At 36.4% G+C, this 15,129-nt stretch overlaps 1 protein-coding gene across 4 annotated transcripts in view; it reads right to left on the bottom strand.

Annotated features, from left to right (window-relative positions):
- rapgef1a (Rap guanine nucleotide exchange factor (GEF) 1a) overlaps positions 1-15,129 on the bottom strand; it is a 69,099-nt gene that overhangs the window by 27,886 nt on the left and 26,084 nt on the right. For 2 of the 4 annotated variants that reach the window (XM_005166904.6, XM_073910093.1), the window contains exons 9-11: positions 14,457-14,840; positions 8,843-9,039; positions 321-485 (exon numbers count right to left, since the gene is read on the bottom strand). In XM_005166904.6, the coding sequence (XP_005166961.1) occupies positions 321-485; positions 8,843-9,039; positions 14,457-14,840 (746 nt within the window). The remainder of the gene's footprint in view (positions 1-320; positions 486-8,842; positions 9,040-14,456; positions 14,841-15,129) is intronic. The other 2 variants (XM_073910095.1, XM_073910094.1) reach the window with 1 other exon arrangement.

The following is a 15,129-nucleotide window of genomic DNA, read 5'->3' on the forward strand; positions in this document are numbered from 1 at the left end:
TCTGAATTTAAACAGCTTTTGAAAATTCTTCACAAAATAAATAGCTAGTGCCTACTTTATCATAACTTTGTCTTTGATTTTAAATCTGTGATTTTTCATCTCACTATTCTGACGTTTCTTATTAAAATTGGAAGTTTATAACTCTCAACTGTGAGTTTATATCTCAGTTCGTTACCTTGATCAAAAAAAAAAAAAAAAATTGTCATACATTCTTGTGCACTTCTGCAAGTTCTGCTGTTTCCTGAATATTAGACTTTAAGGAAGATATTAAAAGGTGAGGAATAAACATGTTAGATAGTGGACAGGCAGCAGGGACTCACCGTAGGGACAGGCAGAGAGCCCTCGCGGTTCAGAGAGGAGTTAGATGCAGAAAGGCTGAGAGTGGACTCTGTCTCACCGGGACCGGGCCCAGACACACACTGCTGCAGCTGACAAGACAGAGACGAGGAAGAGGAGGAGGAAGGAGACGCAGAGTGTGAGGAAGCCTAGGAGGAAAGAGAAGTGCGGAGGAAGGAAGAGAGAAAAGAGGCCAGAGATTCATCATGCACAGCGCAGATGTGTATTGAATGGAGAAACAGACTGAGAAACTGGCATATTCTATTCAAATCAGTCCCTCAATGATTTTGTGTTGCTATGATTGCACAATTGACAGACAAATCAAGCAAATGTAGCATAATGGAGACACTGATGGAGATTTCATGTGACCAGATGCATTGTGTAAATTGAATTGATCTCATTTTAATCTGGACAAAAACATGTCATACTGTATTATTATTATTAGTATTATACTTGATACATCAGACTTTAAATGACTCGTATGATACATAATGATAACACAAAGAGAAACCAAATGGCTCAGTTTTACTTAGCAAAAATAGCAACCCAGGTTCATTCTGAAAAAGTAGCTATATATACATTTCTGGAGACCACCAAATACATCCCAGGAGCTATGCTTTTTAGCAGTTTTTGTTTTTGCGAATCCACCAAAGGCCGTTGTGTACACATTTTGTGATCTCAAATTTCTCTTACAAGTGCCGTTTTCGCCTGCTGTTCTCACGTAAATCCACCAAGTCAATCCAGAGGCCTCTGTTGACTGACTGACCCACCGTCCTCTGAGCGCTACGTTTTCAGAATGAGCCTATGTTGAAAAGTAGCCATTTGAGACATTTAAATATAAAAACGTTTGCTAAATTACCCACTGTAAATATATCAAAACTTAATGTTTGATTAGTAATACTCACTGCTAAGAACTTTTTTTTAAACTTTAAAGCCAATTAAGATTTCAGATTTTCAAACAGTTGTATTTCAGCCTAATATATTTCAATCCTAACAAACCAAACATCATGGAAAAATATTTATTCAGCTTTTAGTTGATGTATAAAACCTGACTTCCAAACAATAGATTAGTTGTGTGGTCCAAGGTCACTATTTTTCAACAGTTTTATTTCCATACTGTAGAGTCCTTTGTGAATAAAAAAATAAAACCTGAAAAAATCTTGAAGCGACAGATTTGATGTTTAAAAAAAGACCCTTGAGCCCTGAATGGACCCTATTTTCACTCTGTTAAACATGATGTCTACTCAAGACTCAGGCTACTGTGAAGCAGAAAAAAAGCATCAAGTGAAAGAGTTGTACTGTGAAGGTGTAAAATAACGAGAGGGTAACGTTTCTGCTTTTTGCCTGGCAGCTGCTTGTTATTGCAAATCAGAGTGTGGGAACAAAAGCAGGAACTTACTAAGACTAAAAGCACAATTAAATGGCTAAATGCTTGTGCAATTTAGATACGAGCACATATGGGCTACTTAATACCAGAGCACAATACACTTATCAACAGACCTCTGTGAATCCTCCAGCTCAGTCACGTGGAATGAGAGAAAAAAACAAAACAATGGAAACTAAGTCAAATGAAATCTATCTATCTATCCATCCATCCATCCATCCATCCATCCATCCATCCATCCATCCATCCATCCATCCATCCATCCATCCATCCATCCATCCATCCATCCATCCATCCATCCATCCATCCATCCATCCATCCATCCATCCATAGCTTTGAAAAATAATTGAGAACACTTTAAATGTATTATTGATTCTCTGAATTTGTCACTAATAGGTGCACTTGTTGAGTAAATTTACTATTTCCGTTTTATTCCATGGTCTGTTGAAATTCTTGATTCTGCTTGGCTGGAGGGTGTGCGTTATCACCAAAGAGGCTTCCATGTTGTGCATTAAAATCCTTTAATGCACGGCAAGCCGTTGATTATTCCTTACAAAAACTACTGATAACATATATTCAAAATTTCAAATAAGAATATCAGAATTTATTTGCAGAAAAACAAAAGACAAAAAGTCAATACAATATTTCATGTCATCAAACCTTAAGTTGAAAAAATAAGTAAATAATAATAGTATTATTAATATTATTATAAATAATAATAATAACATTAAAATAATATTAACAATAATACACAAACACACCCAAATTTATCTGATTACTATAAATCCTATATTCATAATAATTCTTTTAATATTTGTTGTATTTTATATCTAGTATTTACAGTATCTATTTTTTGGCCCAACAAAATTTTAAAACTTGTCAGGCTCATCCTCTAACATTTTAAAAACTACACAGCCACTTCACTTTTTTTGTAACTTCAATACTTGTGTGACTATGATCTGGTTATGTAAATTCCATTTTTACATGTTAAATTAGATGTCTTATAGCATTTTCTCATGGATGCTTAACATTTTTTTTTCTGATTTGACTCATCATTTGATTGGGACCTATTTGCATTTCATTATTCATTGGATGTATGAAAAACAAAACAAGCTTTTGCTTTGAAAGAAAATTGACCAGGGACGCTGCTTAAAAAAAAAATAAATAAATAAATAAATAAACAAACAATCTTTATTTGCTTGTTTCTAATCTGCACAGCTAAAGCTGCTCAAAACAAATAGCGCATTACATAATGACTTCACAATAATCTTTTCTTTTTTTTTTCTCTGAATTAGAGTTCGCATCTTTACTTTGTTTGATACTTTTTAGCTGAACATATATCAGACATGTCTACACAACACACAATGACGAAACAGATGAAGTAAGATTAGCTTTTACTGGCACAGCATGACACTGATCGCCCGAGGCAACACTTAAACTTCAGTCGACCATCAGAGAATAAATACTGTGCCCTAAGTAGAGCTGCCACTACTTAGTAATAACTACGTATACAGTTGAGGGCAAAATTATTAGCCCTCCTGTGCAATATTTATTCTTTTTCAAATATTTTTAAACAGATTAAAGACATTTTCACAGTATGTACAATACTTGTTCTTCTGGAGAAGGTCTTGTTTCTTTTCTTTACTAGAATAAAAGCAGTTTTTAATAATAATAATAATAATAAACATTTTAAGGTAAATATTATTAGCCTTCTCAAGCAATATATATATTTTAAATTGTCTCAAGAACGAACCACTGTTATACAATGACTTGGCTAACTTGCCTTATTAACCTAATTGAGCTTTTAAAAGTCACTTAATACTGAATACTAGTATCCTGAAAAGTATCTGCTAAAATATTATGTACTGTCATCATGGCAAAGAGAAAAGAAATCAGTTATTAGAAATTAATTTGTAAAACTATTATGTTTAGAAATGTTGAAAAATAAGATTGTAACATAAAATATTGTGTAAAAAGTGAAGCGCTACGAATACTTTCCAGATGCACTGTACCTTGAAAAAGAAGACATGTAAACAAGATGTAAAATTAAGAGTAACATAATAATAATAATAATATTATGAACAAACCTTTAAGTGTAGGCTTCAGCATATTCTTATTCTGAATGGCATTACTTAATTCACATGTCCTTTATGTAACTTATGCAGCTAGCTACGTAAGGAAAAGTTCTTTAAAGGGCACCTTTGGTGAAAAATCTACTTTTCAAGCTGTTTGGACAGACATGTGTGTAAGTATAGTGTATAGACCGTCATATTGGGGTGATATAAACACACACAGTCCTTTTTTTTTCAATTGAACAACATAAAATCGGTGGACGAATTGGAGCGGTTTTCAGACTGACCGCAACTTGACTTAGGAGTGCGGTCCCCCTATCCCCCAATATTGATTGACAGACGCGTCACCATATCCTCAGTTTCTTGTTTCACGTCTGCCATTTTTAGCGTGTGTTTGCTCTATTTTTAGATGTAGGGCTCATTAGGCTCAACACAAGACAAATATTCTCCACATTATCGCTCTAATCTGAATTATTGTTTGTACCTTTTGGTAGGTTTGCAAACATGTAGTTTTCATTGCGTCTCCTTCACAGGTGTCAAACTCAGTTCCAAAAGGGCTCTGCACAGTTTAGTTCCAACCCTAATTAAACACACCTGATCAAACTAATTGAGTCCTTCAGGCTTGTTTGAAACCTACAGGTAAGTGTGTTGGAGCAGGGTTGGAACTGAATAGTGCAGGGCTTCGGCCCTCCAGGAATTGAGTTTGACACCGCTAGTCTACTTTAAACATCAGCCGTTTGCTTTTCTCGCAAACACAAAAGCTCCCTGTGATCTTAGGTGCAGCTGAAAAAGTGCAAGCGCTTTGCCTCATGTGCGCGTCTCTCCATTGGAAATAAAATAACAAACTTGCCTGCAGGTCGCATACCAGAAGCGCCTCTCTGCGTGGCACCGTGCATTTCAGGGGTTCTGGGCACGGGTTTCTGTCGGGGTGCACGCGGCGGCACTTTGGGTCAGCGGCTGGATGCCGCGGCCGGCCACCGACCTGGGGCACCGTTGTGTTTGCCCTAGTGGAGGCCTCTGTTTGGAGTTCTGGAATGCATGGCGCTGTGTGGCGCGACGATTCAGGACACTTCATGTTTCTGCCGCGCCACTAAGAGTGTCTGGTGTGCCATGTCGCAGCTTCGAGCGGCACATTCGGTGCCTCACGTCAAAGTTAATTCAGGATGCGTGGCTATTAGTCTCGGTGTACAAGCTTGGCACTTGAAACTAGCACACAGTTGGCTGTAAAAATATACAGAGACAGAAAATGATTTTGTACTCTCTGCTTGGTCTGTATCTGAGACGTACAAGTACGGCTGAACCCAGCTTAGCTTCTCTCTGTCTGCTGCAAACACAGAGCGTGGGAGCTCTTGGCTCTGCCCCCTTGTTACGTTAGGCGAAACTTATTTTCATGTGAACCAACACGCCCCTAAAACAGCGAGCTGTGTACACGCCCCCAACATGACACTTTTGAACACATTATAATAGAAACATCTGAACTGTGTGTTAAACTGAAACTAAACTGTACACTCAGAAGAACCATAATATTAATATTAAATCATAAAAAAGGGGTAAACTATGTGCCCTTTAATATAGCACAAGAACAAACAACTCTTCATTCAAATGCCAAAAATTCTCATAAAACACTGAAGCACTTTATGAAATAGGAGTAGAAGTGGATTATTAATCTGAGTTTGTAGAAATCTCTCTCACAACAGTCTCACGTTTGTGATCCCAAACATATCTGACCCCGAACACATGACATCGCTTGAGTCTCTTCTGCCCACTCTGATGCCTCCAATATTTATCGAGGAGGAAACAAAAAAAAGCTACACTGGTTTAATTTTGCACAGAGGCCTAAGTTAAGTTGTTAACATTACCAGTGTTTGTGAACTGCACCATATAAATGCACATGACATTCCTTGCATTGGCTATTGAACACCACGTACAACACATGCAATTGCTGTGGTAAACACTGTTACTTAGCTGATAATTATTTTTTTTAATAAAGACTTTTATTTTACTAATAGGTCCAAAATTGTATTATTATTAATATTATGTTTTATATAAAGACAGTCAAAGTAACGTAATATAAGTTGATAAAAAATATCAAGGTATACAGTATACTATTGTTGTCACGATGGAATTGGGTACTGGAATTTTACAAACGTCCATTTTCTGTGAACATTTGAACGCTGTTGAGTGCGTTCTTAAACCCTGCTGATTTGCCATTGTGTTCACATGCTCAACAGAAACAGATACAGCGACACTGGAGCACTTTAAAGCCATGAAGATCAGCTGATCTCTTTATGAGCAGACATACAAGTGATCTGCTGATGAATTGACTGATCTTCATGGCTTTAAAACGATCTAGTGTTCCTGTACCTGTGTTTACACTCAGTAAATAGTGGTGAGTTCGGTGAACGGATGACCTTCACAGCCAATCAAAGTCATTTCTGCTAAGCATGTGAACACAATAGCAAATCAGCACTGTTTAGGAACGTGTTCAGCAGTGCTTAAATGTTAGCAAGAAATGGACGTTTTAAAAATTACAACACAGATTGGTATCGAATTCCAGTATTATGACAATAATAGAATATAGAGTAATCAGAGAGTGAAATTCAATCTATTTGAAGCTCTTTTTTAAGACTCTTTCCATACATTTTAAGATCTCCTCGCCACTTTAGGTTTTACAATGGCGACAATTTAATTTAGTGTAAAAATTAAATAAATACTAACTTCAGGAAAGCACATCTAAAGACGCTTAGCTTGTGATAACTTCTTACCAAAGCAACAGATTTCACAGAAAGTGAAAGAAGAACAAGCTGACTACCTCTATGAAAGTTTCAGAAGAGAAATACAACAACACAATTAGACCAGTGAAAAAAGCTTCCCAGAGATGGGTTGCAGCTGGAAGAGCATCCACTGCGTAAAAACTTGCTGGATAATTGGCGGTTCATTTCGCTGTGGCGACCCCTGATTAATAAAGGGACTAAGTCGACAAGAAAATGAATGAAATGAATGAAAAAAAAGCTGTATGTGAGGCTTTAACAAACACCATTAAATGAATTAATGAAAATTTAGACTCCCATTTAATACAACTCAACACATTCATCTATGGCTGGGGGATAAAATCGGTATCGATATTTATTGACTGAACATCATTGTCAATATTGATTAAAAAAAAATAGATTTAGAATGTAGTTTAGGTATGAAGCACTATAGTTTTATTAAATGTGGCTGCGCCTTGAAAGCAATGCCAATAAGCTGAGGGTGTCAGTTTGTCATTTCCAATGGAGGCACACGACTTGCACAACACACACATTGGGGCAACTCGCACCTGAACTGTGCATTTTCCAGCTGTACCTAGTTAAAAAACATTTAAACTTTTCTGAATGCCGCGAGCGTGAGTAGAACTAATCAATCTGCTTCACACTTTGTATGGAACATACACATTTCAGTAACGGCAGACTAATAACCTCAGACAAACACAGCACATCCAAACACTGCAGCAGGTTTTACTTTTCTCCATAAACTCGTATCGAACACATAGCAATGGTTTGTTTATTTGTCATCGTCTAAAAAAACGTTTGATGGTTGTTTAATTACAGGAGATGCAAGGGAAGCGCAAGCAAAGTCCATTGTAAATGGATAAGGAATCCACGCGCACGCTTGTCCCTTCGGATCAAAATAATAATACATGAGAAAATGAGTGCTGAATAGCAGCAGTGAAGAGATTGTTTAAAAAAAAAAAAAGGATGCAAGGATGTCGCCAGAGTGGCTTTATTTTTTTTTTGCATCCCAGCCACTAGCCCCCCATCTGAAAGATATTTTAGCATAGGGGTAATGTAGTCATTCAACTTCACAGTTTGTAATGTTACAATATGTATTTGAATATTGATGGTTGGTTCCTTTACTTGAAAGCTCAGATTTGATTCTCATAATTTGTGTTGTTGACAGAGTTTGAGGCTCACTGTATCATTATTATTCACACCTTAAAGTTTGCTTTGATTGTTTAGTATTTACTCTTTACCATTGCACACACTTTGTAACCTTTTTTTAATCAAGTTTAAGAGTTTCTTGAGGACTTATGTTTATTTTATTACAAAGATATGAGATATTTTGTTTAAATACTTTTGTTTTTGACTTAAAACGATTTGCCTTCATAATGGTGGTAAATTAAAATAAAAGGTTAAGTAAAACAATTCTAATATTCCAAAATGTGTTGTTAAAATATATTCAATAATTATTGATATCAAATTATATTAAACATGATATAGTTTAAAATTTTTTTTGTAATATCACCCAGCCCTACATTCATCTATAAAGACACTAATGCACTGATCTTCAGTTTTTCACGTCTGACTACAATTTTTTTAACTAGCAAATTGGCTGATTCCATATTTCAGAAATTGTAAACCAGAAAAAAATTAAATAAAATTTGCTCAAAAGCAGTGAATAGTTTTTTTTACACTTTATAAAATTTAATACCTGGCAAAATAGCATTTAAGCCTTTTTTAGGGGCATTACATTTTTCTAAATTGAACTAAATTCATACTTTTTAAAGGTCCCATGAAATAAAAATATTTTTTTAGATGTTAGTTACAGTGTTTTAAGTATATCTATAAGCTAATCCGCACCAGAACGGTGACAAAATTAGCATTTATGGTGTATAAAACCCAAAACATCATGTAACGCTTGCAGTTTGTTACTTCCACTTAAATGGATCAACGGTTTTATTTATGTCACATCTTACTTCAGTATCAGACATGCCCCGCCCATTTCAAGATGCTTCACATTTGCGGCTCTTCAGCTCAACTAATCTCACTAGCAGAGCAGTGATAAAACAAAATGGGGGAGGAGCTACACTATGTCCCACCCTCTCTTCATGTTTCAGTTGAGATTACGTCAAACATGCAACCAAGCATTTCATGGGACCTTTAGGACTCTGCGGACACCCTGAATTATTGATGTCGATTATGTTGACTAATCACAGCAGCCCTAGCCATAAGCAACACAACATTGCATCAACATTTAGAGCATGTGGGAATATAAGTGATTGAGATCTCACCAGTTGTCTCTGTTTTGGGGGCAGTGCTGGCGGAGGAAGAGTCTCATCGCTGCTGCTGAAGGAGTCGCTGAGGCCATACACTTCCTGAAATCGCTTCCTATTGCGCTGCTCATAAATGCTTTCACTTTGTGGCGTCTGATAGAAAACGGAAGGCAGCGGCTCTGAATAGTCCTCCATGAACTGCATGTATTTCAGGACTGTGGGTAGACAGGGGAAAACATAAATAGGTTAAATCGGCACACAGGTCGACAGGTGCAAAAAAACGAGCACATGCTTTAAGAAGAGGAAAGGTTATGATGTCAAGAGGCTAGGAAACTACCATGTGAATTCACACTTTTAATTAACAAGTGAATTGTGTGGGGGGTTTAGCTATTTTGTTTTAGATATTTTGAAGTGATTTAATTTAGGTTTTTTTTTTTCGGAATTTGTATGCATTACAGAAATTAAGATGTACTGTCAGTATTAGACTAGAATAATTTGATTTGTATAACACAGTTAGCATATGCATATATGAATCAAAAGTTTGTAGAAAAATGTCTGAAAACCTTTAATATCCAAAATGACATCAAGAAATGCAATATAGAGCTATGGAAATTTTTAAGAAATTATCAGTTACTCTAGATTTACTTCACAAGTGAATTTATCAATTTATTCTGGATATTTTTAAGTAATTTAATCTTGTCATTTTCATATTTTTTATGCATTATGCAAATTAAGATGTATAGCCAATAATAAATTACAGTGCATCTGGAAAGTCTTCATAGCGCTTAACTTTTTCCACATTTTTTGAGTTACAGCCTTATTCCAAAATGGATTAAATTCATTTACTTCCTTAAGATTCTACACTTAATACCTCATAATGACAATGTGAAAAAAGATTTTTTTTAATTGTTGCAAATGTATATATATATATATATATATATATATATATATATATATATATATATATATATATATATATATAAAAAGCTGAAAAATCACGAGTACAGAAGTATTCACAGCCTTTGCTCAATACTTTGTTGATACACCTTTGGCAGCAATTACAACCTCAAGTTTTTTTGTATTTGAAGCCACAAGCTTGGCGCAACTGTCTTTGGGAATTTTTGCCCCTTCCTCTTTGCAGTACCTCTCAAGCTCTTTCAGGTTGAATGGGAAGCGACAGTGTACAGCCATTTTCCGATCTCTCCAGAGATGTTCAATAGGATTTAGGTCTGGGATCTGGCTGAGACACTCAAGGACATTCACAGAGTTAGTGTGAAGCCACTCCATTGATATTTTGGCGGTGTGCTTTGGGTCTTTGTCCTGCTGAAAGATGAACTGTTGCCCCAGTCTGAGGTCAAGAGCACTCTGAAGCAGGTTTTCATCAAGGATGTCTCTGTACATTGCTGCATTCATCTTTCCCTCAATCCTGACTTCCAGTTCCTGCTGCTGAAAAACATCCCCACAGCATGATGCTGCCACCACCGCCATGCCTGGTTTTCTCCAAAAGTAACATCTGGCTTTCACTCCAAAGACCAGAAAATTTTGTTTCTTATGGTCCGAGAGTCCTTTAGATGCCTTTTGGCAAATTCCAGTCAGGATGCTATGTGCCCTTTACTAAGGAGTGACTTACATCTGAACACTCTACCATACAGGCCTGATTGGTGGATTGCTGCACAGATGGTTGTCCTTTTGTAAGGTTCTCCTCTCTCCACTGATGTACGCTGGAGCTCAGACAGAGTGACCATTGGGTTATTGATCACCTCCCTGACTAAGGCCATTCTCCCCCGATCACTCAGCTTAGATGGCCGGCCAGCCCTAGGAAGAGTCCTGGTGGTTCCAAACATCTTCTGCTTACGGATGATGAAGGCCACTCTGTTCCTTGGAACTTTCAGAGCAGCAAAAATTTTTCTGTAACCTTCCCCAGCCTTGTGCCTTGCAACAATTCTGTCTCAGAGGTCTATGGGCAATTCCTTTGTCTTCATGCTTGGTTTGTGCTTTGACATGCACTGCCAACCCTGGGACCTTATATAGACTGGTGTATGGCTTTTTAAATCATGTCCAATCAACTGAATTTATCACAGGTGAACTCCAATTAAACTGCTGTAACATCTCAAGAATGATCAGTGGAAACAGAATTTACCTGAGCTCAATTTAGAGCTTCATGGCAAAAGGCTATGAATACTTATGTACATGTGATTTTTTCAGTTTTTTATTTTTAATAAATCTGCAACAATTTCAACAAATCTTTTTTCACATTGTCATTATGGGGTATTGTGTGTAGAAGTTTGAGAAACGTAAAAAAAAAATGAACTTAATCATTTTTACAATAAGGCTGTAACAAAAAAAAATTTGGCAAAAGTGAAGAGCTATGAATACTTTCTTTCTTGTGTATTTATGTAGCACATTTATTGTGTATGGCCATATACCCAAAGTGCTTTACAATCATGACGGGGGAGGGAGGGGTCTCTCCACACCACCACCAGTGTGCAGCATCCACTTGGATGATGTGACAACAGCCACAGGACAACGGCGCCAGTGCTCTCACCACACACTAGCTATTGGTGATAGTGATAGTGCCAATTCAGTGGAAGGGGATGATTGGGAGGCCATGATTGTAAGGGCGGATTGAGGGAATTTGGGACTTATTATGTATATATACAGTATATATATAAAACATCATATCCAGAATTTATTAATGTTTTTTGTCATTGTAATTTGATGTTCATTTATGGGTGGATTATTGTTAAAAACATTATTTTCCGAATGTTTTTTTTCCTCCACTTCAGAAAGTCTTTTTATATGTGTATTTTCTAAAAGGTTCACAATTTGAGTTTGTTTATTTACTGCCACATCAGCAACCTATGGCTTTTTTGCGGCAGGATCAATAAACTCACATTTCAAGAGTTCATCCTTAACTGATGATTGATTATGAAGCATGTTTGGCATGCTGTCTCGGAAGAGAGCTCTGAACTTGTGAGATCCTCGAGCCAGATCCCCCCCATTGCAGGGTGAGAGGGAAGTCCGAGTTCAGGTGGGTCTCTGTTGATAATGTTGCAAATACATTATGAAAGCATGGAGTGTCTATGCTGTCAATTTAGATTTGTCAATTTACTTATGTTACATGTTTTTGGTCTGTGGGTGGAAACCGGAGAGCCCGGTGAAAACCCATGCAAACACGGGGAGGACATGCAAACTCCGCACAGAAATGCCAACTTGGCCAGGTAGTGTCTGAGCTAGTGACATTCTTGCTGTGTGGCAATGATGGTAACCATTAGGCCTCCGTGCTGCCCTGACAAGGAAATGGGAGGAGTAGGGGTGGAAGGGGAGATTCTTCAAGACGAAGATGGCTGAGGTAAGATACTCTGGTTATTTATAGTGGTTAAGGAGTCGTCTGATTGGTGAATCAGTGTTAGCTAATATGGACTAGCTGCTATTAATCATAAGCGCGTGCTACTCTCGAAATTAGTTTATAAATAAACGTCACAACATAATAATAACTTCAATAATAACTACATATTTCAAATTTAAAAAATGATACAGGATAAATAAATATTTCATTGGTGGTCAATTTTTACATTATTTCAAACATTTAGCAAACACAAACTGCACATGTAAACGCAGTGACTGCAATCCAAAGCCAATATAAAATTGTAAAGAGCTCAACATCCCCCGTGTGGCCTCACATCAACTCCTCTATCAATCCTCACAGTTGATGTGTGGATTATGACATGATTCAGAGGCTCCTCCCCTGCAAACAACAGTCTTTCAGCAGGAGCTCATTTCCTGCCGGTTTGGGTGAGGCCTTGAGCTGCATTGAGCCAGAGATTTCTCCAACAAAGCCATTATTCCATCTGACCTCACACTGCAGCTGACATCACTGTTTCCCAACACTGAGAGGCTTTACAGATGAAAAACTAGTGAAAAACGGGCTTTGCCATATACTGCGTCACACAGCGCGCACATTTCACAAGGAATTCAGTGAACTGTGCAAACAGCTTAGTCTGAAGACAAACAGAATTGCTATGGATCAAACTACTAGCTTGGACATACAGTAGTATTTGAAGATGCATGTTATGAATGCATGTTATTATGAATGATTTATCTGTTTAGTTCATTACAAAAATAATGTTAATAGTTGTTCCAGCTTGGTCCTGGATACTAATTCTGGTCAGCACATTGCAGACCTGTATTTTCTGTATGTAAGATTTTTTTTTTTTTTTTTTTTTGCTGTTTATTTTGTTGCATGTTTTTTGGTGTCTTTTATTTTGTATCTTTTTGTAATGTTTTTTACAATGTTTTGTACATTTAAATATAATAATAATAATAATAATAGTAATAATAATAATAATAGGTTTCATTTATATGTATATCACAATATGGAAGATATGGAAGTTTTATTATTATAATTATTTTATTTAGAAAAATTGTCATTTATGTATGAATTGTTAATAAAAACATTACATCATTTAAAATGTTTTTCCCACCTCAGAAATTTCTTTTTTTGAATTTGTTTGTTTTTTTATTACTATATCAGCTACTCATGGCAATATCAATATACTGTAGATAATAACATAAGTAATTACTTCAATAATAACTTCATATTTTAATTAAAAAAATATATATATATATTATATTATATTATATATATATATATATATATATATATATATATATATATATATATATATATATATATATATATATTATTATATATAATAATATATTGTATTATTATATTATATAATAATTATATAAAAAAATTTTGATGTAATTTTTTAGTTCAACTTTTTGATAAATAACTTCTAATTCTTCCTGGTGATACATTTTTAAAAACATCCAAGTGCTTTGAGTATAAAAATCTTGTCTACAAGATTTAAAAATTTCAAATTCTAATAAAATGTGTTTTATGGTGAGAGAGGCCTGACAGTGATTACATGTCGGTGGTATAGTACATCCTTTTTCAATAAATATTAACTTCATGGAATTTTTCTTGGATGCGTTTCATTCATTTTATGCTTTTCTGCTTAGTCCCTTTATTAATCATGGGTCGCCACAGCGGAATGAACCGCCAACTTATCCAGCATGTTTTATGCAGCGAATGTCCTTCCTGCTGCAACCCAACACTGGGAAACACCCACACACATAAAAACTACAGCTAATGTAGCTTATTCAATTCACCTGTAAAACATGTCTTTGGACTGTGGAGGAAACCGGAGTACCTGGATGACCCTGGATGAAGCTGCATTCACACTAGAACTATAGAAACTGTATTATGCTTTAAAAAAAAACGGCACAGTATCGGGATCAAATCTGTATCGGTCGATACTCAGAACTTTGTTATCGGGATCAGATCAGTTCTAAAAAAATTGGTACCGGTGCATCCCTAGTTTTTTCAGTTTAAATTATTCATGACTTCTTTTTTTCTGCAACTCTACATTTTTGGCCTTATTTGCATTTATTGCCAAAAAACGGAACTGAAAATTGTCATTACAGTAAACTAAAAGGGAAATAAAAGGGAAAGAACCAAAATTGAAGACTTTCACCAAAACTGCTGTACTTCCAACTAGACAGGTCTCTGTAACCCAGTGATTTGCAATCCTCTAAACAACCCATCTGAATTCTTTATACTCACTATGGCGACTCTTCTTCTCCGGCAGGGGTGGGGGGCTCTGGGGGATCTGTGTGTTCTCACTGGGACCGAAGTTCCCCATAAATACTCCAGGGTTTGAGGGGGGGATTGCACCGAAGAGAGGGAAGGGTGGAGTGTGCATGTCCTCATCTGGAACGTTGTCATATTGAGAGTAGAGTCGTTCCACTGGAGGCAGAGGTGGCCGCCGTTCCTTCTTCGGGAGGGCAGGAGGCATCGACTGGTGCTGGACTGGAAATGAGGAAGATTCGTGGAGAGATTCGGGGAGGGGGCTCAGACAACCCCCTGTGTGTGTGTGAGGGATCTGCTCAGTGCTGGACAGGTCTTGATGCAAGAAGTCATAGTCAGGGTCGTAGCTCTCTGCTGTGTCTGAATAAGCCAGGAAAAAAGAGAGAGAAGATAAAAATCATTCATTTTTTTGAAAGTAGATACTCAGAAATGTACCCATTCATATCACATTTCTCACTTTATTCACAACTTCATGACAAATGTTTGATGAAAATGCTGAAATACAAAATAAATATTAATAAAATACACATTTTAAAAACAGTATATAAAGTAATCAGAGAGTAAAATTCAATTCATTTTAAGACCATTTTAAAGACTCTTTCTTTACATTTTAAGACCTTATAAGCACTTTAGGTTTCAACAAGAAACA

This window comes from Danio rerio, chromosome 8 (genome assembly GCF_049306965.1).
Source record: "Danio rerio strain Tuebingen ecotype United States chromosome 8, GRCz12tu, whole genome shotgun sequence".
NCBI lineage: Eukaryota > Metazoa > Chordata > Actinopteri > Cypriniformes > Danionidae > Danio > Danio rerio.